Below are 24,901 nucleotides of genomic sequence, written 5' to 3' on the forward strand. Positions count from 1 at the left end.
GTTAGCGTCCTATCGATAACAAATGTGTGCAATTTCTTATGGAATGTACCAACCTTAAATCATATTCGCTACAAATTGTTTAGGATGTTTTTCATTTATTTTATATATAATTATAAATATTTAAGACTTTTATAGTAGTCCTCCAGCTTTTGTCATGGTGCAATACCTTGGTTCCGGCGAACAACTCGATTTCAAAAATATCGAATATTACGGCGAATTTAGCATAACAGCGCAACATGTTCCTATGTTATAACGTTGCGCTCATTCTCTCTCTTCTCTCTATAGCGCGTATTTATACCTACTGCTTATTGGACCGTTGAGAACAGCACTTGTTAACATCGTGCGTTGTCGTTAACAGCTGTTACTTTAAACTGTTATTGTATATCTTGCTGTTGACGCGTGTGGTCGGGTTTTTTCGGCGGTAAATGCGGGTATTTTAAATCTAAGCAACAAATCTAAAGTGCAAAATTCAGAAAAAATTCATGCGAAAAATTGCAAAAATTTCTAAATGTGTTGAGAATTGCTATAAACATAGAATTAGTTAAAAAAAAGGTAAATTACCACAAATGCATAGCAAATTTTAAGTGTGTGTAGCAAAATCGATTATTCAATCTGTGTGAACGTGTGTGTATGCGTGTGCCTGTGTTTCTGTGTTTGTTTAAAGTTTTTTTTATACAAGGGGCATACAACTATAAACGGAAAAATTAACAAAATATGCCAATTTACCTAATTTAAAATACAACAAAAAATAGAAGAGAAAATACCAATAAAACACAAGCGACAAAGCAAACAGCAAATGTAGAGAAGTGTATACCAAAAGCAGAGCGTAAAAAAGTCCAACCAGAAACGCACACAGCCACAGATACACATACACACACCACACAAACTCGTACTCATACACATACACTTACACATACACGAACGTATACACGCTTACACAAAGTAAATGAGCGCAAAGCAATTGCGAAAAAACAAGTGCAAACCCAAATGAGACAAAAGCAAAACACAGTGAACGTGTGTAAAAGCAAAATGCAAACGCACAGCGAAAGATTTAATAATTAATTTAATGCCTTAGCTCGAGTTTAGAGCAGAAGACAAAAGTTCTCACTGAGCTGGCAGCTGATGCGGTTTCGAGTAAGTGCGAGCGAGAGCGCACCATATGACGGCCATCAGCTGTTTTGACACTTGACACGATCGTCGACAGTTTTTTTTGTTGTACTTAATTTTTTTTTTTGTTTTTCCTAAATGAGTTTTGCTTTGATTTTTGCGTTGTGCTAATTAATGCAAATTGATTTATTTATTGAGTTAAATTGTTTTCTTATGCATACTTTGGTTTCAATTGACGCAAAAACAAATGCAAAAACACAAAAAAGCAAAATCAATGACAAAAATCGCCACATAGTCAATGGTTAATAAAAAATATAAACAATTTGTAATTAAAAATTAAATGGTGCGCTAAATAGTGTATAGCTAAAAAAAAAAGTGTATAACTAAAAATAAATAGTGTATAACAAAAACCTTTTTTCCATGAATGTGAAGTAAGAAATCAAAGAAACTAAAGAACTGTATGGCAACGCTGCACACACACACGGACACACACACGCACACACACTTAACAAAAAAAAAATCAAATTTATTATGCTAATTTTTGTTATTATCCTTTTCCTCAACATTCTCTTTGCAGCTACACATAAAAACAAAAAATATATAAAAATTATAAACAAGCGGATAAAATTTCAAGTGTTAAACCAAATGTTAGTCTAAGCTTAAAGTGTAAAACTAGTTTAAGCCCCGCAAAGTGTTAAGCAAAAAAATAAAAATTCAAATAAAAACAAAGTAATATATATTCATCTAAAGCTACAACACCAACACCAACAACAACAACAACAACAAGTGCAGAAGTTTCCACTAATACAACAACTACAAGAGCAAAATAAAAACAGTCAGTTTTTACGGCTAAAGAAAAGGCTAAAACAGAAGTGAATAGTTGCGCTTTGCTGCTAAAAAAAAAACTAGCAAAAAGCCATTGCTAAAATTTTCTTTTTACCGTTGTTAATCAATTCGCCAAAATAGCTAAATCCATTTTACAATTTCTCAAAAAGAAAAAATCCCATCATAGTTCAGGAACGGCAAGCGGCAGCGGCAGCGGATCAGAGGGCAAGTTACAGCAGCAGCACAGCAACGAGGAGGAAGGCGGTGGTGCAGGGGGAGGACAGCAGGAAGCAGCCGCCGCTAGCCACAAAATAACGCCGTCGACCACAACAACAACAACAGCAGCAACAGGAGCAACAGCAGGAGCAGCAGGAGGAGCAGCCGACGCAACAGGAACTGGAACAGCTACAACAAAAAGAAAATCTGAAGCAGCTGCTGCCTCCGGCGAGGAGCAGCCCAGCAACAGCAGCAGCAGCTCACCCCAGGCTCAAGTGTCAGCAAGCGCCACGTTTCGTTTATCCTCGCTAACGGGCACCATCTCGAAAATGGGCAACAACGCGACCACATCCAACAAGAAGGTGGATGCCGCCGAGACGGTCAAGGAGTTCCTTGAACAGGCCAAGGAGGAGTTTGAGGATAAATGGCGTCGCAATCCGACCAATACCGCCGCCCTTGATGATTTTGAGCGGATCAAGACGCTCGGCACCGGCTCCTTTGGCCGCGTCATGATCGTCCAGCACAAGCCCACAAAAGACTATTATGCCATGAAGATACTGGACAAGCAGAAGGTGGTCAAGCTGAAGCAGGTGGAGCATACATTGAACGAGAAACGCATCCTGCAGGCCATACAGTTTCCATTCTTGGTCTCGCTCCGCTACCATTTCAAGGACAACTCCAATCTCTATATGGTGCTGGAGTATGTGCCCGGCGGCGAGATGTTCTCGCATCTGCGCAAAGTCGGACGCTTCTCGGAGCCGCATTCGCGCTTCTATGCGGCACAAATTGTGCTCGCCTTTGAGTATCTGCATTATCTCGACCTCATCTATCGCGATCTAAAACCGGAGAATCTATTGATCGATTCGCAGGGCTATCTGAAGGTCACCGATTTTGGCTTTGCCAAGCGGGTCAAGGGTCGCACCTGGACGCTCTGCGGCACGCCCGAGTATCTGGCACCCGAAATCATCTTGTCCAAGGGCTACAACAAGGCCGTCGATTGGTGGGCGCTTGGCGTTTTGGTCTACGAAATGGCCGCCGGGTATCCGCCCTTCTTTGCGGACCAGCCCATACAGATTTATGAGAAGATCGTCTCCGGCAAGGTGCGTTTCCCCTCGCACTTTGGCTCCGATCTAAAGGATCTGCTGCGCAATCTGCTGCAGGTTGATCTGACCAAGCGCTATGGCAATCTGAAAGCGGGCGTCAATGATATTAAGAACCAGAAATGGTTCGCCTCCACGGACTGGATTGCGATCTTCCAAAAGAAAATCGAGGCGCCGTTCATACCGCGGTGTAAAGGTCCCGGCGATACAAGCAATTTCGATGACTACGAGGAGGAGGCCCTGCGGATTTCCAGCACCGAAAAGTGCGCCAAGGAGTTTGCTGAATTCTAGAAGATGCACAAACATGTCGCATTCTCGTCACCTTCGTTACCATCGTCGTTGTTGTCGTCTCGTCTATATGTCTACTACTTACTACTAGTGCTACAACTACAACTACAGCTACAACTATAGCTGCAGCTACAACTGAAACTAATACATCTACTTGGGTCTGGCTGGGCATATACTTATCATGGAAACAACACTCGCCATCAAAAGAAACCCCAATTGGACTTTGCATACCCAGTCGCAACAAATATCAACACAGTGAGTATCTACTGAGTACGGAATTACGAAGATCATATAGAGAGAACAACTCGCAAAGTATTGTCCGTAATATCGAACGCGAATCAGAATTGCTTTCTCATAATATCAAACTTACTACTCATGATTTTATTGCTTCCTATGCCGCGATTATTCTACAGAAATCAATAATTCCAATTGGGAGTTCGTTCTGATTGGTCGTGCTAATATACTATGTCCAGGAAACGCTTGAATTCTGTGTTTATTGTCCGATAGTTCTACCAGTTTTGGGGCATAAATATGAAACATTAATTTGTGCATATACCAAATCGTAGTTAATTAACCAATGAAATATTCGACAAATTCGACAGTCAAAGTAAACTAAAGATCAGTTTCTATATTGATATACATTGTTTAAAGAGTATAAAAGATTTTCTGTAGATGAACCGATAACAAATGGATGAAATAAATTGATTTATTCCCAGTCAGGTATTCCGATAACTCAGAGTTTAAATTTATATAAACATATAAATATATTTGTTAAAAAAAATTAAGAAAAGAATGAATTATGAACCCATTAAAAATGTGTAAAAAGGGTATAATGTATTTGTGCAAATGTATGTAACAGGCAGAAGGAAGCATCTCCGATCCCATAAAGTATATATTATCTTGATCAGCATCAAAAGCCGAGTCCGTCCGTCGGGAACTAAAGCCTCTTGTTTTTTTATGATTTTAAACTACTTCCGAATTTTAATTATCGCAGACATTATGAAATAAAAGTTTTTCTTTTGGGGTATGAAAAATTCCATTCTAGTTATTCTATATCAGATCTGATGTGATAGATGCTAGGTAAATTTGGCTTTGCGAGCAATGTTTGCATTTTGGCTGATCAGCAATTCATACACACACGACTTAAGATTGATTGTTGTTTGTTTTGGGCATCGCCTTGAAGTTGATGAAACACAGCAACCCCTTAAAAACACAACAAACCAAGCGAGTAGCGAGTCCATCAGCTCAACTGTTCTGCCTGTGACTGTGCCTCGGACAGCTTCCGCTCCTCTCTGCACCAGCCTTTGGCATTCCTTTAATTAGTCGGACTCGTTGCAGCTGTCAGGGGGTGAGTCGAGTTCTCGGTATTCGCCGGCCTCTGGTATGTCGGGGGCCAAAAGCTTTGGCAACCTGCTCGGGCCACATGTTGAGCACATGCTCCTCCCATTGAAATAATTCCTGCTACGTGCTTTTGTTCTGGTCTAATTTCAATTAGACTCAGTTGCCGGGAAACACCATTCGAGATAATAATAACTGTCAGAGGGTGTTTAATATAATTCAAATTAATAATTGCTCAATGAATCAGTGTAAAATTATTTACGTTTGACACTAATAGTGCGACTTATGATAAGAAATTTGCGACCCAGTTAGCGGTTTTGTGTGTGTTTTTATACTACTAAGAAACAACAATCATATATAGTTTGTATAAAATTAGATTAGATTTTAATTAGAATCATATTTCTAAATCCGTATTACACAAACTATTCAGTTATTTATATGGAATATGAGCTGCATGGGACTCTCTAAAATTAAAACACATCCCTTTTTAATTGAAAAAAGGTTATTTAAAAATCAAATTAGAAATTAAATTTTTCGAGTTTCTCTTTATTTTAAATTTCGAAGAGCAAGTAAATTCTGTGCAACTAATGTTGGTTTATATTCTACTCTTATGAATTATGTCTAATGGAAATATGGGAAACTATATTGGATGTTTGGTTTTTCTAAAGAATCAGCTACAATAATAAGAATATTGTTCTATTCTGTATAAGTTATGAATATTATGTGGGATTTTATAATATATATTGCTCGTCTTTATATAATACTCTTATGTGTTATGTCTAATGGAAATATGGGAAACTATATTGGGTGTATATTATATGAAAGGAATCAGTTACACAAGTATGAATATTGTTCTATTCTGTTTAAATCATGTGGGATTATATACCATACCGCATTATATACCAAACGAAATGTATCATTGAATGAACTAATCAAGCATAATCGTAATGATTCTATACTTAGAGTTTAGTTCGTGAGTTAGTTTATAATTCTCAAGGCAACAGCTTGCTTGGGTTTTAAAGATCCTTTGACTAGGATTGGACCAGTAATCATATGTAGATTATTCACTCTTTTAACTGAACAACAGCGAGGATCTGGGCATTCGAGGCATTAGTTGTAGTTGAAGTTGTAGCCAGTGCAAGATACAAATTAATTATATAAATAATTTTATTAATAAATTGGGTTAACTCAATTGATTCACATTTCCGATGAAATTGCGTTTTGCCCACTGTAATTTTCTCCAAATTTCTCCACCTACGCAATTATTTGCTATTCTTTTGCCCTTTTTTCTTCTTTTCGTAATTAAAACTTTTGCGTGCCCAGAATTTTCTTTGTCGGTTAATCTGCCACCCCAAAGCCCCTTTACCATGCACTCATTTCGCATTGAACTTTGCGTTTAAGCAAATCAACTCGTCGACCAAAATGCCACAAAAAAAATAGATATTTACACTTGACCCATTTGGTTGCCTTGGCAGTACAATGTATGTGTGTGTGTGTGTGTGTGTGAGGGTGTGTGAGGGTGTGTGTATTGCTGTCCTGAGCATAAATAATGTCAAGCCTTGCGAGGCAAACAAACTAGAGAATTTATATACAAAGTAATACATACATATATAAATAATTTTATGCGCTTTTGCTGTGCAGTTACAAATTGTTTTGGGCTGCTTTTGCGTGCCTTTGGCCCATTAGCCAAATATGAATATTGTTGTTTTTGTTAAAGCCAAGACGCTGCGCGTAATTAATATAATAATAAATTATAAGCAGCCACTGTGCGGCGACTGTGTGTAACAGGCGCATAAAACGTCAAGAAAAATGAATAACAAAAAAAAAAAACATAAAACATTTATAATTATAAAATTTACAAGTTGACGCGTGGGCCGTCATTAGTCGCCATAGAAAACAAAAGACTATATAACATATTTTATGTTGACCTCCACACAAGAAAAACAAATACGAGAAATTTGCTGCATTCCGTAAAGTCCGACCATGACCTTGTTTGACCTCTGGCCGAGCATTGTAGATGGTTTGTTGCTCCTCTTCTATTTGTTTATGTCGTTCCTTCATGTGACACATTTCTCGCTTAATTTTATTGGCACTAATTAATGTTCGCTTCCATTTTGGCTCTCCAAAATAAAACAGAAACAAAAACATAAAAAACAAACAAAAATTATATTCATCAATCAAATTTTTTCTTTTGGCTCTTTTTGTTTTAGCCCAGCGCAATTATAATGATAGTCTGGGCTACGAGCACTTAAGCATTTACTTATTTACATAGCCCCAAAGTGCTCAATGAATATTTGTGAATGTTTTTTTCCGGCCGGGGCTTTGTGGGGCTAGTCAAGCTGTCATTGATATGACTAAGATACGACATGGCTTTAAGGTTTAATAGGGATATTGCCAAAGTATTGTGCTAAAGTTCGTAGGAAATTATGGCGCTTGCACAATTAGTACACACCGATAAGAATCGAAGCTGATAATAACTCTATCAATTTCTCAATCACTCATTAATCAGTTTTATGGTGTCTGTGTACATTTTTTTCCTTCAATATTTCATAAACATTGCAATTCAGTTTTTTTCTTTTGTTCTCTGGTTCTTGTATGTAACCCATTTGTAATTTCTTCAATCTTTCAGTCCGTCGTAGCGCGATAAAAACATTTCCTTCTTCTTGTCATATTGATTGGAAAATAAAATTAAAATTAGTATTATTTGATTATAGTTGCCATATTAAATAAAAGCTGTTTGTGTTTAACTTTGCCCAGGTAAAGTTCTTTAATATTATTTGACCATTATTTGGAGTCGGAAATAAATTAAACCATGGCAGTGGATCCGATCTTTTCTAGCGTCGATTTTTCGACGTTTTTATTTAGTTTTGATATGGATTATAAAAGCGGAAGCTATTAATAAGTAAAAAAGAGGTATTCCAACAGCTATCCACCTATTTTCCACCATTGTGGGTGTACTCACGCCATTCTATTAAAAGACTAAGCAAAAGCAAACTTTCAGACTTTACAGCTTCAACAGACAGTCTGTTTTATATATAGAAAGATCTTATTTCAATCAACTAAGCGTGAGCCACAAATTAACAAGTTTTATTATATGCCACTGCGAGTAAGAGAGCGCGTTTAAACTAGAAATTTCTACTTTATTTTGGATAAAGCATTCTATTATTACCAACACTGTCTGCACATTGTTTTTATCTATTATTATTGTGGGCTTAGTTAGTCCTTGTAAATAAATGCTACTGATGTAGGAGACAGTATATATTAGCTGTTTTGTCATGCATAAAGTGGGCGGAATTGATTGATTAGTTGGTAAATGAGGTCGTATTTGGCTCAAGTGTCTGTACTTCGTTGGGCTGAGCGCCTTAAGCAGTTGCCTAAAGTTCAAATCGCTGCTGGATGCCACTCAAAAGCAGTCACAGCCACTGCCACAACAACTGCAACAGCAATAAAAACAACAACTGCAATAAAAGCAGCAACAATCTAACAGTTGCCGCAGAAACTCGTTTAGAACACGCACGAAATTTGTTGCTCACTTTTGTGTCGCTCCAATAAGCACCTAGACCAAGTTTAGATGCAACAGCAACTGCAACGCGCCACATAAATCTCGCAAAAATGCAACTGCCAACGCGCTAAGACGTTGTCTGGCCAACTGGGGGCTGCCCGGCTGACAAGATAGAAATACGGAGAGACAGGCAGACAGACAGACGGGCAGCCAGACAGACAGCGGCACGGACTGACTCTGAGAAACGAGCGGGCCGGGCAGCCTTGTAACAGTGCCCTCAAATCAGCTTGCAAACACGCACACACAACACTAAAAGCAACATCACCAGCAAGTTAGTAATAACAAAAACTATGCGCAGAATTAATAGCAACAGCTACTTGCATACGAGTTATAAACAATTATCAAAAGACAACGATGATTTAATACCCTATCAAAAAAGTAATGTTAAAAGCCAAAAGAATATGTTTAAAAAATAATATAAGCTGTTGCTTGTGTGTATATGAACTTAAATGGAAAAAATATATTTTTATAAAAGAATCTTTAATTTCTTAGTTAAAGTTGTCTGATTTATTCATTTTATTTGCTTAACGAAAATCTTTATTTCTATCAGATTCATTTGCTAATTTTAATTTGTTTCAATTTTGTTTTGATGAGAAGAATGCTTTCAAAATCGTTCTCAAAAATAAGATACTTTACTTCTTCAAAATATTTTCATTGTTTTAACATATTGTTACCAGCACTGCGATGTATTCCTACTTCCTACTACTTTTGCCATGACTGTATACTCATTCTAATTAACAGTAACAGTGTGAAAATCTAGCTAACAATGTTAACTTGATCTTGGTTCTTAGCATTAGCATTCCGACTGTCTGTTAGTGAGTTTTATGTATGTTATGTTATGTAAACAATAAATGAAGTGGGTAAATGTTCTTTTTGGCACATGTAACTAATTGAAAAATTAATAATCATTTGTGTCATTTAACTAACAACGGAAATATTTTAAATGTCCAAATGCAGCTGATTCTTAACTGTGTGAGTGCACAGATGTGCATCAGTTCGTTTGATGACACAGTTACTTGCATTGTTGTCGTTTTTCCTTTACTTTTTCTTTTAGTTTTATTTATATTTTTTTTGTCAGGGGTATTCGCATTCATAATTAATTCTTAACGCGCCGTGTCATAGCGTCGTATGAGCAATGTGGAAAGTGCAAATGCAAAAGCAATGTTCGACTGTTAGTTTACTTATCGAGTATTTTGGGCTTCTATACGCATCGAGAATAAATTAAATGATTTTCGCTGCTAACAACATTATTTTGTTTGTTGCCTGCTTTATTATTTCGCAAAAGATCCCTGGGCCCTGGGCACAAAAACGAGTTTTGTTAGCAGCCAGCCGCAAGCGAATGCATGGTTATAAAAAAAAGCATTTAAATTGAGACGACAGCAACAAAATCGTCATTTAAATAACGCACACGTCGTCGTCGCCATGCTATTATTTTTATTTATTTTTTTTTTCGTTTTTGCAATTATTTTCGTCGTTTTTTTTTTTGCTTTCAAATTGTTGCCGCTCCGTGTGTGTACATGAGAGATAAAACGCGTACATTTTTCCCGTTTTGCATTACCTTCTGACCGTGCTTCTTCTCTCTCTCTCTCTGTCTCTCCCTCTGTATGTCTACCCTTTGTGTTTGCTTCGCTTTGTCGCTCTCTGTCGCTTTGGCTTATACATTTTTCAGTGCAATGCAATTTTCATTCAGAATTTATGGCCAAATGAAATAGAATTGAACATGGAAAAGGCGAACAATGAAAATTGAAAATTTGTTTAGGTTTTAGTTTTATTTTTCCATGTTACGTGGCTTTTACGATAGACAGGTGTGTTCTGTGTGCTCAGCGGAAGCTGCTGTCTATGTCATCCCATTTGATGTGGTGCGAACCGGTTGCGAATTATTATGCAAAAAGTGATGAATTGCTTTGAAAATTAAAGTAAGATTTCTAGTCCGCAAAATAATTAAATTACTTCAAAAAATTAGATAAGGTTCGCAAATATTGTAATTGTAAGTTGGTATGAATTTTTGCATTAAATATTCCATTTAGTTAAAACGAATCATTGTTAAACTATCGACTGAGCTTCTATTATCAAAAATTGATAAAGGGAATATTAACTTATATCTCTGTATGTATAATTTCTTAACAATAGAATATAAAACTTTAATTAAATTACTGTACGTAATATTGAATATAATTAATATTATTGTTGGTAGCTCCGCCTTAGCGAAGTGACAAACAGGTGCATTATATCAGCTGTTCAAACTGAAAATTGAGTTTTTTCATTCTTTCTTTGTTGCCGTTCAATTGTGCAACAATACTGTCAAGAAAATGATGATAACAAATGCGAAATGTTGAGAATTAAATTGAATGCCAAATAGACGACGTCAAGTGTTACCCCTGTGACGGCTTATCAAAAATCGTTAGAAACTATTGACGCCCGTTCTCATACCCTGACCCATTTGAAGGGTGTAAAAATGGTATTAGTTTTTCGAAAATGTATGTAACAGGCAGAAGATGGGATCTACTAGCTCATAGAACGTATTCTTGAGTTGACATCGAGCTGAGATTAAATATCTCTCCCATTTCCCGCAAAATTGAATATATGCATAGTTAGTGTCACATTTAGGTCCTGATATTTCCATGGGGCTTGGATTATTGAAACTGAAAGAATTCAAGGAGGCATTTTCCATAGTGTGAGGCGAAGGAAGGAAGGAAGAAGCACAGCTTAGACGGAAGCTAGAATGTTTGTAACGGCTGCTTAGCTCTAGCTTCAGAGTATCTCCTAGTCGAACACTCCCGATTGAAGCACTCTTACTTGTTTTTGTTTGTATTTATTTTATTTGTTGTTTTCGCTTTGTGCTTGAAACTAGCAAAGTAAATAAAACGAAACAGCAACTGGGCGACTCTGATAAGAACTGGCAACAAACAAAGACATTTATTGCAATAATTTATGCAGCCCAACGAATTATGCGGGTCGTCATTGTCATCTCCATTCCCATTCCCATTCCCATTCTCTAGGTTTCATTGTTTTTGTTTTTAATTAATTTACTTCTTTTTTTTTTGCTGCGAAATGGGTTTAGAGTATGCAACCAGAAGCAGACAGCCAAAGAATCGTTGGGTGCTCTGGAATCGTTCTTAGTTTTTTTGTTCTCTGATTTTTTTTTGCCATCTATTACATAATGCATTCAGTTTTGGCCTGATAAAAAAAAAACGCCATCAAGTTGATATATATTATTATTTTATGTATGTATTGTAATGGGCAACACAATAAAATTTATTGTTGTGGTAGAAGCGAGTCGTGTGCCTAATTGAATTTGTTCGAGACTCCGCTCGCTCTTTGTGTCCCGCTAACAATTCAATACAAATGACATGTAATCAATAATAATAATTTGTTGTTGCGTTGACATTAGACACTCGGAGGGTGCTGAAAAAGGGGCGGCGGGTTGGGTGGGTGGACGGTGTGCTTCTGCATGCAACTAAATGCCAAAGCAGGTGCTTGCCAGCAAATTAATTGAACCTTTTTTTTTTTCCTTTTGCCTCTATGTCTGCCCCCTCAAGGTGCAATTATTGATTAATTATTTGCTGGGAATTCTGCTTTTTTTTCTAGTTTTTTTGTGTGAATATACACTAGACAACCGAGAAGTGTGTGCGTGAGATTTGTAGCCTTTTTTTTCAATTACATAAGAAAATGAATACATTTATAGTGTATTGTTTATTTTGCTGAACAGTTAAAAAATGTTTCTCATAGCCAGGGCACTTTTATCAAATATTTAATATTCAATATTATTACAAAGAAAAAGAAAATGTATATATTTTATAGCATGGAATTTTAAAAGCAATAACAGATATAACAGAACAATCTAATAAGTAGATCAGTGTAGTTGAACAATCAATTCTGTTTTTGTACTGCAAAACCCTTCTCTCGAAGTATTTCTCATGTTCTTCGGTGTAACTAGTTAGCTATAATTTTCTTATAGTATAGAATATGTATGCATCTTCAACTCTTGTGTGCGGTTAGCTTTTTAATTACATTTGTTTCTTACGTATGGAAATGTCTGAAAGTCTGAGAGATGAATTGTATATGATTGATTGTTGTAAGCGATCTCTGCTGCGAATATCAAACTACGCATTCACCAAATTGTGTAACCGCTAAAGACAAAATAATTGTAGAGACTGTGCTCAGTAATATTATTTCAGTGTTCGTTTGCTTTACGAAGGTCGTCTGCCTATAATTTAGCAAACGTTGTGGAATTACCTTGAGCGGCAGGCGTATACATAATATCGCATATACATACATTACGCATACGCAGCGTTAAGAGCGACCCACGCGCTCTGAAGTATTGTTGAGCTTTGCAGACTGGCAGCAACAGATAAATGTAATTACTGTCTTATCATAATTACCAGAGAAATGAGAGCAAGAAAAAAGAGAAGAAAAAAAATGTTACAGAAAATATAACAAACGCCAAGGAAAGAAGGGCGAGCGGCTGGGAAACATAAGGCACAAATGATGACGATGAATGACGCTGCTTGTGAGTGAGCTCAGCTGTGTTGCCCACACGCACACACACATACACACAGCTACACATACACACAGCCACACATACACGCACGTAAGTGCACTTTACTGTCAGCCACACAGAGGGAGTGTGCTGCGCGTGGCGGTAAAAGAGAGAAAGCAACAACTTCCCTTTGCCTGTCAGTTGTCGCAGCCGTTGTTGTCGTTTTTGATGTTGTTGTTGTTGTTGCTGCTGTTTCAAATTTTAATTTTATTTTATTGCAGCGCACAAATTGTGCGCCGGCGGCGTCGTTGCGTGCAAGGCTCAACCTCAGCCGGTGCGAGGGTTGCGCCGTCTTTACGCAAGTTAACCAGTTTTTTCAACTCTTGAACTATAGTCTGAACTTTTGAACTATAGTCTGATAAATGCATATCAATTAATACTATTCACTAAAGCAAAGAACAAACTTTCGGAGACTATATATTGAGTAATTACATATATGTTATATATGTATGTAATCTATTTATGCTTGTTTTTCAAATTAGAAATAATAATTAAATTGAAAAAATATATTGATATATTGATTTGTTAGTATTTTAAAGGGAAATGTTAAAGAAAATATGATACACCTTCATCGATTAAATGTTTTAGATAAATATTGAGCAATATAAATAATCAAAGAAATATGCAAAAAATCTTAATCGAGAATTCACTTAATTAATAGCGAGTAATTTATGATTAAGCTTAGGAAACTATAACTTTTAAGAAATATTATTGGATCAGTTTTGTGAATACATATAGTTCATTTTCTAGCTGCCCTCTTAATGTTGTGTCGTCTGTGTGTTGCGTTAATTGCCTCCATGCGCGCGCAAGTTGAGTTTCTGACCTCCCGGGCCACTTCCTTTACATGGCGCACAGAGCCTGTGGGCTCAAGTTGTCCCGCCTTGCCCCGACCTGCCCCTAGTCTTTAATTACTCTCGTAGTTAATTTTGTTACAACAAAAGCGACAGCAGCGGCAGCAAAAACAACAGCAACAACGTCAGTGTCATTGTAAAAATTGAAATTTGCTTTTAATTTACAAGCCCGGGCCCCAGGTCTGTTCTCTGTTCTCTGTTCGAGCGTATGTACTACTGTGTTCAGCCCATGCCCAGTTTCCGTTTCCTGTTCATTTCCAGGCTGAAATTTTATATTTATTTGACATTTTCCTTTAGTTCCATGAAAAGCGTCAAATGCGAATACCAAACTTTAATTGATTTGTCTCGAGGGCCTCAATCGATTTTTGCTTTGTATTTTCAATTTTTTGTGTGCAGTTTTTCGCTTGGTCATGCTATCCGCTTTCGCTTGGTCTGAAAATTGATTTAAATTTCAAAGCCATCAGGTTTATTGACATTAGATACGACGGCCGCACCGTATTTTTTATACATAAAGTACATATATATTTTCCCAGTTGCTTGGCCACAAAAGTTTTCCACGCAGCGAATTCTCGTGATATTGAACGCCTTTTAATTGTCATTTGCTCGTTGCCACGCCCAGAAATCGCATTCGTTGTCTTATTAAAAAAGTTAAGAGTTCAAAGAAACAGTTCTCGATTGGGTGTGGGAATAAATAGAGACGCAAAACGAAAGTCAGTCGCAGATGGATGATAATAACAAAAGAAGTGAAAAAAGTGAACAACGAATTGCAGATTTTTGGGCGTTTGTTGAACTCCGAGCTCAGCAAAACGGACGCCATTCAACTCATCGTTTTCTCGCTGGACTCAAAGCAAATGCTTAAATGGCCTCAATAAGCATTGAATGCAGTCACAGTCGCTCAGCTGAGTTGAGCCAGATGAAAAGGCCAAAAGTGCGTTCATCAACACTCGTCGAATGCAAATTTTCATTGAGTTTCACTTAATTAGCGAAGAAACTTTGAATTTTCGAGAACTTTTACTGAAGAACACTGAAAGAGAAATATGGAAATTGTATGAAAGTCGAGGCTCGTTGGTTTTCAATTTATAATTATTATTATATATTTATATTTATTATTATATTATATTATTCTATTTTAAACTGCAAATTGAGTCTGAAAAAGTATTTGTGGAGAATGATATATAAAATGTTTCCTATTTTTAAATCAATTATGAATTAAAGATTTCTATCCAGCTTAAAATTAGGATTCGATTGTAGTCCTAGCGCCATCAAAGCAAAAGCTTTATGTTTATATAGGGATAAATTATCCGATTAAAATACTATAGTCGATTAATTGATAATTGATCATTTCTATGTGTTTTGCTAATGCATTGATAGTTAAACTAAATTTCGTTTTACAAAAGTTTGACATTCTGTATTGCTATTAAATTTAACAAAGAAATGATTTGTAGCATCGTAGACCAGATAATTTAAAGGCCTTGAGCTCAAAGTTTTATCTGAAATCTACAGACTTGATAAGTCCAAACGGCCAGCCATCTTTTCTGCACATTTAAAACACAAAAGTTTTACAAACAATTAACTTTATGAAGCGCACTCAACTAAAATCGCTCTTTTTATTCCCCGACCGAGTCTTTGCAACATATTTGACCTACACGCAATGACAAATATGTTGCTGATTTTGTGCACGACTCGTAGAGAAATACATATGCTTGTACAATAAATATATATATATATATATATATATATATATATGAAATATATGCGCCCAACGTATGAATATAAATTAAATTATATAAGCAAGAATTATGCACACAAATACACTACAAAATTTATAAAGGCACACACACAACTCGCCGTCCATCTTGGAACGCAACGACACAAGGCCCCGCGCACCGCAAAGCATTTTAATAAATCAACACGCCCGTTTAGCGAGTGGACAAGCTCGAAATATCTTAAACGAGAAGCAAAAACACCCTAGATATATATTTACCCAAGATATAGACTGCAAATATTATGAAAATGAAATGAACAAATTTGTTTGTCGCCCAGTTGTGGCTGGCCTGGCGATTCGCAAACTATTTTCGATTTGCGGCCACATACATACTCATATCTGAATGTCTGTCTGTCTGTCTTTCTGTCTTTCTATCTGTCTGTCTGTCTGTCTGTCTGTCTGTGTCTGGTCTCTCAGCGTTGGCTCTCAAACTCTCAGACTGCCCGACGCTCTGGTAGTGTTTCCATTCGTCTGCCAGTCTCCTATGGTCAGCCCAACTTATTTCTATTTGTATTTGACTAAAATAACCATAAACAATAATAAAGCTAAGTGTACCCAGACTGCAAACATTTAGTAACCAAAGAAGGTTAGGGTATTCTTAATTGGGTGTAGTCTGATGTCAATGCGCGAAAAACGCAGTTAACTATCATATTTTTATAGTATTTCAAAGAATGTCTATGCGTGAAATATTGGAAAACTATTCTGCTATAATATAGACGTTTGCTTTCGATATAGAGCATAAAACATTTTCATCGAATCTACATATCGGATTTAAGTCAAACCGATTCTCATACACAGCTTTCATTTATTTTTTCTTAAATCCCAGCCCAACATTTTTTGAAATATGGTTGAGTGCTTTTGTTGAACTCCCAACATTCAAGGCATCAATAACTTAGCCCTCAATCATTTGTTTATCATCTCATGTGTCATACAAGGAAAGAAGTTGGTTTGAACCGTGTACCGAACCATGGACAGTTAATGTTTGACTTTTATCAAAATAAAATTATTTTGATAATTGTTTGGGCTCTTTTTACGAAAAACTGTTTTATCCGCATTTATTATTTCAAATTGGCTTCAAACTAGAGTTAGGGTAAAAAGGGTTTTGCCATGTTTTCACGTTGTTTTGTTTTGCCTGTTGTTGAACAACTTTTATATTGATCTGCGCGTAATATATGATCAGCTTATTTATGTACTTTCATATCGTAAACAACGCGCCCGCACCCTCCGCACATATCCAAGCCTTCCCTATGTAAATTAGATGTTATCTTTATAAGTATACATATGCACATATATGTATATACATATATGTACCTTTGCACGTAGTTTCAATAGTGCCGTTAAGTCAGTCCAGTTGTTGATTTTCCCCAGGTGGTAATTACGCATTTTAAAAATGCATTTTCTGTATGTGTCTCTGTGCTTCATGAAATATGCACGAACCGAGAGCCAGGTAAAAAGGGCAAAGTGAAGGGGGAGGGTGGGGGGGGAGGGAGCGTGGAATGCTGTGCACTCATCTGGCCTTATTTAAAATGCACAAAAGGCAAAAACTGCGCTAAAAACACAAAACACGGACGGGAGCGAGTACAAAACTTGGTAAATGGAAGTTCTTTTTTTTTTTTTTTTTTTGGCCATTTAGCTTTTTGCACAACGCTGGCGACTCAACCACTTTGGTTATTAAAGTTTTATACACATAAATACATACAAATGTGTGTGGCTAAGTTAGTTAGTTGGTGGAGTCTAGTTAGTCAGTTACTTGACAAGCTGTGATAAGCCACAGAAGTCATGTCAAACAAGCACGTCGCAAATTGGACTAACACACATTAAATTGTGATAGGGCTGTGTCGCGGTTGAGTTAAGATAGAGATGGGAAAGTACCCAAGTGTGTCTGGAACTTGTGCCGAAATCATATTTATTTTAAAGCTATCAGTCATCAAAATTACATACTTTCCGAATATGCCTAATATATCTGAAGACAGGTATATTATATAATAAAATAAGTATTATAATATATAAACTATAAATGTAAGCTTGCACTCATTATATTTTACTATCAACTTGAGAACCGGTATAGTATGACATATGTGAGTAAAAAAATATAACAAATATTGATTATAAAATTAATCAATACTCTCTTGAGAGAAAAGGGCGAGAAAGGGATAGAAAGAAAGTGACAGAGAGAAAGAGAGAGCTCTCTCGAGACAGAGTGAGAGAGAGACAGCGACACAGAGTGAGAGAGAGAGAGAGAGCGAGAGGGAGACGAACATAAAATGAATAGAAAATAAAAATATCATCAGCGCAGCTTTTACCTAATTTTCTTAGAAATGTATAAATTAAAAAAAAAAACAAACTCAGTTAATATTAAGAGTATGTCTATGCGCCAAGTAAAATAAAAAAAAACGAGAATTTGTTTATAATTAATTGAAAATAAGTAAATGGAAATTTGAAAATCTCATAAATTAATGAAACTGATTGGATCAGACATGGTTATATTTGATTCTAGATGGTTTGCTGATTTGTTAGACAAGGTCGGCAATAGTTTTGTTTGTTACATAAATAATCTCAATTGGACGGAAACACATGTCCAAAATACTTACATTTTTCCCATTCAGCTATATTTAGCTCTTTGAATTACCTTTCATTTCTTGCACATTCCTGTGCTATTACCAATATTTGAGGCATTGTGAGATTTCAAGGCCAGAAAATCACTTAACAAGTGAAAGTTTTGTTTTGGAAACTATTGTCCATTCCCTGTGCATAAAGTAGTTGATTGTTTTCTGACGCACATAATGTCCCCGACAATGGCTAATGGAGTTTATGTAATAATATATATCCGACTACAAGTACAACAAACTAGAAGAGTTAACAGATCTGTCGCTGCATTCCTCACATATACTTAGTATATATGCCTATGTGTGGTAATATATATCTCTGCTCTTCGGTGTTTGGTGTGTTATATAGCGTGTTGTTTGCCATTGTTGTTATTGTTGTTGTTGTTGTTGTTGTTGTTATTATTGTTGTAGTTGTTGTAGCGTGGGTGCAGGCAACTGCCCGTCGCCGGTTCGGTCACTGACGGCTTTTGTTTCAGCGATAAAAGGCCGCCTGAATATACAAAACATTTGCTGCCTCTTTTTATACCCTGTACCTATTGAAGGTGGGCAAAAAAAAGGGTATAATAGCCTATTGAAAATATATGCAACAGTCAGGAGAATGCATCTAAACATATATATTCTTTAGATATCTGTATGTATATTTATTCCTGATCAGCCATGAGTTCGTCTGGTTGACATATCCGCGCTGGTTACAGCGCAACTTCTAGTCGGGCACTCCCGATTGTGTGTTTTATCTTGTTTTTGTTTCGTTTTCGGTCTTCTCTCTGTTGTTGCTTTTCAGTTATATGATTTTGTGCAAAAAAGATTTAATATAGCACGCTGTTGCCGCCGCTGCTGCCGTCGCCGCTGCTGCTGCCGTCGCCGCTGCTGCTGCTGCTGCCAGCTGCTTACGTCATAGGCACCCACCGGCGGCAGAGTGTGTGTGGTGTGAGTGTGTGCGGGTCTGATAAGGAATAAAACATATTCATATATTGTGTGCTGTGGGAAATGGGAGAGCGTTGGGGGTATTAGCACGTATGAGTATATTTTTATATATACTCGGTTAGATGTCTAATTTGTTTGCAATTATGGGGGCTGAACATTAATTAATGATTCGGCTGCAATTTGTAGTTTATGACTATGACTTAATATCTGACATTGCACTAAATATCTGATATTCCCTGAAAATGAAATATAAATACAATTCTCAGAGACTAATTATAATTTTTGCTCCGTTCTAGTAATTGCGAATTAATCACCCATCGATTTTAAGATTGTAAAATGCGCTCATAACCAGTTATATTTAGTGTTGCTTAATCTGTCAGCTTGGGCAGCAATCTAAAGAGGCCTTTAAGTGCTTTATCAATGTGGTTTTAATATGAGTTGTATTTATTAGTTTCTTTGAGTGGAGCTCAAGAATAACTTACTGTTTGTTGTATAATTTCAAATTACCTCCATTCAAGTCAATGGTATATTAAAGAACTCAAGGAAAGAATATTTAATTTAAACAAAGTAACGGGTGGAAATAATTATGCAAATAGCAACTTAATGCAAGGTCTATTGCAGCTATTGTAGCAAGTGCAACAGAAAAAGTGCTTCTAAGGGAAACACTCTGCTAAAAAAACCCTATGTAGGTATTATCCAAAGAATACATTTTTGGAAATTAGTCATTAAAAAACTTTTGATAAGCAAATTATTGAAGTTACCAAAGATTTTAACGAAAGTTATTTATTAAACATATCTTTTTGTTATTTTTCAACTAAATATTATGACCCTGACCTCTTTACATTTCGTCTTGGAAATTATAGCAGTCGGTCTGTTGCGCGTCCACAAATCATCTAAGCTCATCAAAGACCCATCAAAATCTGAGTCAGACTTTAGCTTTTTATGGTTATTGAGAGCTCGTCTGAGTTACGGCTTTTTTTTATCTAGTCGAAGACTGAGGTTAAAAAACTCAAATAGGAAGTGTCCGGCGGACAAGCTTGGCCGCAGTCAAGGCTGTCCAAAATGTTGATTGGTAGAAAAATAAAAGCTTATACATAACAAGAAACAGAAAATCAGTAAATGATTTATGCATATAAGGTTAAATTAATTTAAGTTTCAGTCTTTAAGTGTGGCTATAAGAAAATGTTTTAAACTAATTAATTATTTTATATTTCTTGCAGTGCATACACGAAATATGTCATCAGCGTAAAACCTAAAACGGAACTTTTACTCTCCCAAAACTGGTGAACGTACTTTTAAAACCAGAACCAGAACCTCAACTAAAACAACAACTAGAATGTTCATAATTAAAAAAATATATTTCAACTAATGTTATTACATACAGCAGCTAAAATAACTGGGAGTTAGAAAGGGAGTGTAACCAAGAACAAGAAAAAATACAACAAGAACAACAACACAACAACAACAATGTAATAGGTAACTAAAATTTATGGCATATACATAAATAATCATTCATAACATATAGCATATAGTATAACCACGAGACTACAGATATTTAGTTGTAAAGTACATAGTTTAGTTCAACAGAAAAAAAGAAAAGCAAGACAAAAATCTAAAGCAGCAAGCACAGATTACCAAATGCGTCTAGAAAATCATACAAAGACGAAAACAAGAACTTCGGTAAATGGGCTAAAGAATTTGTTTTAATTATCAGCTGGCAGCAACAACAACAACAACAACACATTGTGAAAGTATGAAACGCTTTATTAATTTATAAATTTAACAAAAGTAAAATGTAAAAAAAAAAAACAAAAAATTATGGCGCACTTAGTGTGCTTGAAAAAAAAAACCCAACTAAATATATAAAAGAAACAAGAAAAGCGAATTACAGACAGAAACATACAGCTAATTAAAGTCGCCGCGAAAAAAATTTCCGTAGGTAAAGTTCTACATTATCGTATTCTTAAAAATGTGGAAATAAACAAAAGCGTCTTTCAAGAATTTAGCAGGTCGCAAAACTGGAGCGTGTAAAATTAATACAAATAAAAGTTCTCATAAGCCGTTAAAAGATTTCAGTCAATGTTGGTTAACTAGCCATAACAGTGTTGCGCAACTTCCATAATAACCACAAAAGTGTTGTCAAATGTTTAAGGCATTTTTGTTGCGTACACAGTGCTGTCTAGTGAAGTCAAATACATACATATTAGTGTTGCAAAAGCCGCCAAAAACTTTCCAAGAGCTGTAATTCTTATGTGCCCACGACACCAAATAGTCCCCCGCTACTAGCTGAGCTTGCGTTTAGCTCTCGATGTTTTAGGCGTTTTAGACATACGATACATATGTACTATAAATGTTGTACAATCAGCGACGACGTGCAACAATAAACACACACACACACACACACACACACACAAACAATCACACACTCACATACGAGTCCACAACAAAAACAAATGGCAAATACTGTTGATAGTAAGAGCCGAAAGTTAATCAACATCCAATAGACAGGCACACGCTCATTAACATTGGCACCTAAAAGTAAGCGCACTCACCGAATACATTAATATACAACCATATTCACATACAAATAAAACAGTCAGGCGTATATATGTATATCCACGTATCACTCGCAGGATCTAGGGCCAAATGCGCCAGAACCACATCAACTACTCAAATTCTAAAATTAATATTAACATGAAGAACATACAAAATATTTAAAACAAAAAATGAAAATTAAAATAAAACAAAAAACGCAGCAAAAAAAATAAATAAGAAATCTAAATGTTTACACTTAAGACGCAAAAATAAAAAATATAATTAAAACATAAAAAACCAACTGAAATTTGTGTGTATAAAAGCGTAAAATCGTAGAATTAATGAAAAAGGGGCATCAAAAAGTCGACATAAATATTAAATATTAAATATTATACACTAACATCAATATAATACCAACAAAATGTGCAAGAGCGAAAAAGAGAGACACGAGAGAAAAGGGAGAAGCGCCAACTAAGTTTAATAATTTAAAAGAAAGAGAATAAAGGAAAACGTTATATACATATATAATCGAGTAAAGATCGTTTACATATTTATTGTTTTACACTTCTTTTACAATATTCTTCGGCATACAGAAGTTAAAAAATGTCCGAGGGGCTTACTACGTATAGCTGCGAAGCCTTTTGATTATGCGCTAAAGGATTTAATAAATAATTTAACTTATAATTTTAATTGCTGTACTTTTTGTTAATTTATTTCTAAACTCCAAGTCTTTCAATTTATTTGTGAAAAACAAACACGAAATCTTAACAAAAAAATAAAACCTATTTATAATAAAATGTACAACGTATGTTTTAAACTTTTAAAAAAAATCGATTAATTTTTCTACTAGTTGCGTCAAAAAGTCATAAATAGGCATCAACTAAAATAAAATAAAGTTAAAGAAACTTCGGAAAATCGGAAACGTAGCCCTCATCCAAATCGTAGGGCCCAAAACGTGGCCAATAAATGTTAACACCTCACATCACATTGTTTCTTCATGTTTAATTTAATATTTGTTATAAACAAGAAATATAATCCACAAAAATTTTTTATTCGACAACACACACACACATACACACACAAGCAGACAAACACCCGCGACAAAAGAAAATAGGCGCATTAATAAATAATTTAACAACAAAAGGCAAAACAAAATACAGACATGCATATAAATAGTCTTTAGTAGTCTGAGCAAACAATTTAATACATAATAAAAAAATATACATTAATAAATATATTGAATATATAAAACTAAATATATGTATATATACATACATATATATATATATATATATATACACATACATGTACATGTATGTGCATATGCATTGAAAAAAGTCAAAAATTTGTTATTATTTCTTTTTTTTTTGTAAATTTCTTAATAATTTTTTGTGCAATTTTGTTTATTATTTGTTTAGTTAACATTTTGTGTAACTTATTTAGCGATGCTCTACAAATCAAATAACTGAGCTTTAATGTTTGACCAACAATTCGTATGTTATGCTGTTTGTATGTATACAAAATATTATGTTATATACATATATAATTTGATATAACTTCCAAGAGGATCTTTTAAGCAAACAATCTGCGGCAAAACGCATTGCGAAATAATTGTATAACAAATCTATAGTTTGTAATTAAAAAACAAGAAGAAAAATCATTTTTGTCGAAAAAATTGTGAAAGAATTTGAAATTGAGAAAGAATAACCCTTTTGTTGTTGTTTATTGTGTGTGCGTGCTAAATTCGAGGTACATAAATTAATAATTATAAATCTAATATGAAATACATATTAAAAAACAAAACAACAAAAAAAAAGAAAAGAAAACAAATTCAAATTATTTAATTTAGTTTTTAAATTTAAGTTTATATAGAAAGTGCGTATATATACACATACAACTATAAATTTCAATACCAACAAGAAGCAAGATAAAATGTCTTAAAACAAAAACCAAGCATACAATAAAATGAATAACAAGAAAATACGAGCAAGTAAACCAATTATAAGTAATAATGAAGGAAAGGAAATAAGAAGAGGAAACAAACACAAAGAAAAAGATAAGCAAAAACAAAACAAACAAACAAACAAACAAAAAAAAAACCAATAAAATGAATTTGAAATCCTTAAAAAATATATATGAGAAATATGTGTGTTGTCATTGGGGAGGAGGACCATTTCATCGGCTTATAATATTTTATTTATCGAAATTTCGTTGGGGAAACAACAAAGGAAACGCCTTTAGCTTTTCAACTTTCCCGGCATTCCACAGAAATTTACATATGGCAGTTTTGGATACGGCTGTGGCATGGTCAAGTACTTGTCCCTGATGTGAAAACTTCTGCAAATAATTATTAAACATGATGGAGGTTTTTTGTATATGGAATATGGAACACGCGCGCAACATGCAGCATAATTTAATTTCTAGGCCTCTTACTTTTCTTACCGTCACAAGCTGTTGTCACGGCAGTAAGTATTCGTATTATGGAAAAGCGCGCACTCTCGACTTTTAATATACTTATATATATTTGTATGCTTACTATAGGCACAGGTAAGTAAATGGCATAGATATTGCGGCACACAAATATTGTCAAACGTGGCAGCTAAAAACACCTGCCCTTGCACACACGTAATATGATTATAGTATATAAAGTGGAAAATGCGCCAGCTTACCGCACAATTGTTTAGCTAAGCCCATTCCCACCGAAAAAAATACTTTTTCCATATTATTATTATTGCTTGTAGGTTATATAAAAGTAATTTCCGTTTTAAGTCTCGCTTTATTTTGTAAAAATAGCTTTTTTTCACGTGCATATTGTTTATAAATAAGTCAGGCAAATGTTGGAAACTATAAATGTTCAACAACAGGTTTATATCTGGATAAAAATCGGCTTGATATCGGCTTTAAATAGAGCTGCTTTCTAAATTGACTCATTTTAAAATCTTTCGGTAGGATCTTTAAGGATTCTAATTGCATTTTGTAAAACATCCAATATATTAAAATCTTGAGCTTGATATTCTCAGTAAAAGTAGTATGAAAACGATAATCAGGTAAAACATAAAGAAGATTTTTTTTTCTTTAATTCATGTTTATTAATTCTCAACAATTTAAAGCTTCAGAAGAGTAGGAAAGTATATACAAACCTGTAGTTGATTGTCGTCTGATAATAATGGGACCGAACGAGTTTTTACGTTTTTCCGATCCGAGTTTTTCCCTTGAAATTTTGGAATTCAATTTTCCAGTTGAT

The 24,901-nt window shown here is 35.2% G+C and overlaps 1 protein-coding gene across 1 annotated transcript; it reads left to right on the forward strand.

Annotated features, from left to right (window-relative positions):
* Positions 1-327: 327 nt before the first annotated feature.
* On the forward strand, positions 328-23,638 carry Pka-C1 (Protein kinase, cAMP-dependent, catalytic subunit 1). Its single transcript, XM_064679014.1, has 3 exons — positions 328-552; positions 1,685-3,791; positions 20,343-23,638. The coding sequence occupies exon 2, from the start codon at positions 2,478-2,480 to the stop codon at positions 3,537-3,539; it is 1,062 nt and encodes a 353-aa protein (XP_064535084.1). The 5' UTR covers positions 328-552; positions 1,685-2,477; the 3' UTR covers positions 3,540-3,791; positions 20,343-23,638.
* The last annotated feature ends 1,263 nt before the right edge of the window (positions 23,639-24,901 follow it).

The sequence above is a fragment of the Drosophila montana genome, unplaced genomic scaffold (assembly GCF_035044405.1).
Source record: "Drosophila montana isolate Dmon_TW-CO22-7 unplaced genomic scaffold, ASM3504440v1 contig_1962_1, whole genome shotgun sequence".
Classification (NCBI taxonomy): Eukaryota; Metazoa; Arthropoda; class Insecta; order Diptera; family Drosophilidae; genus Drosophila; species Drosophila montana.

Coding starts and splice junctions, on each gene's coding strand:
- Pka-C1 (XM_064679014.1), top strand. CDS start 2,478: ATGGGCAACAACGCGACCACATCCAACAAGAAGGTGGATGCCGCCGAG.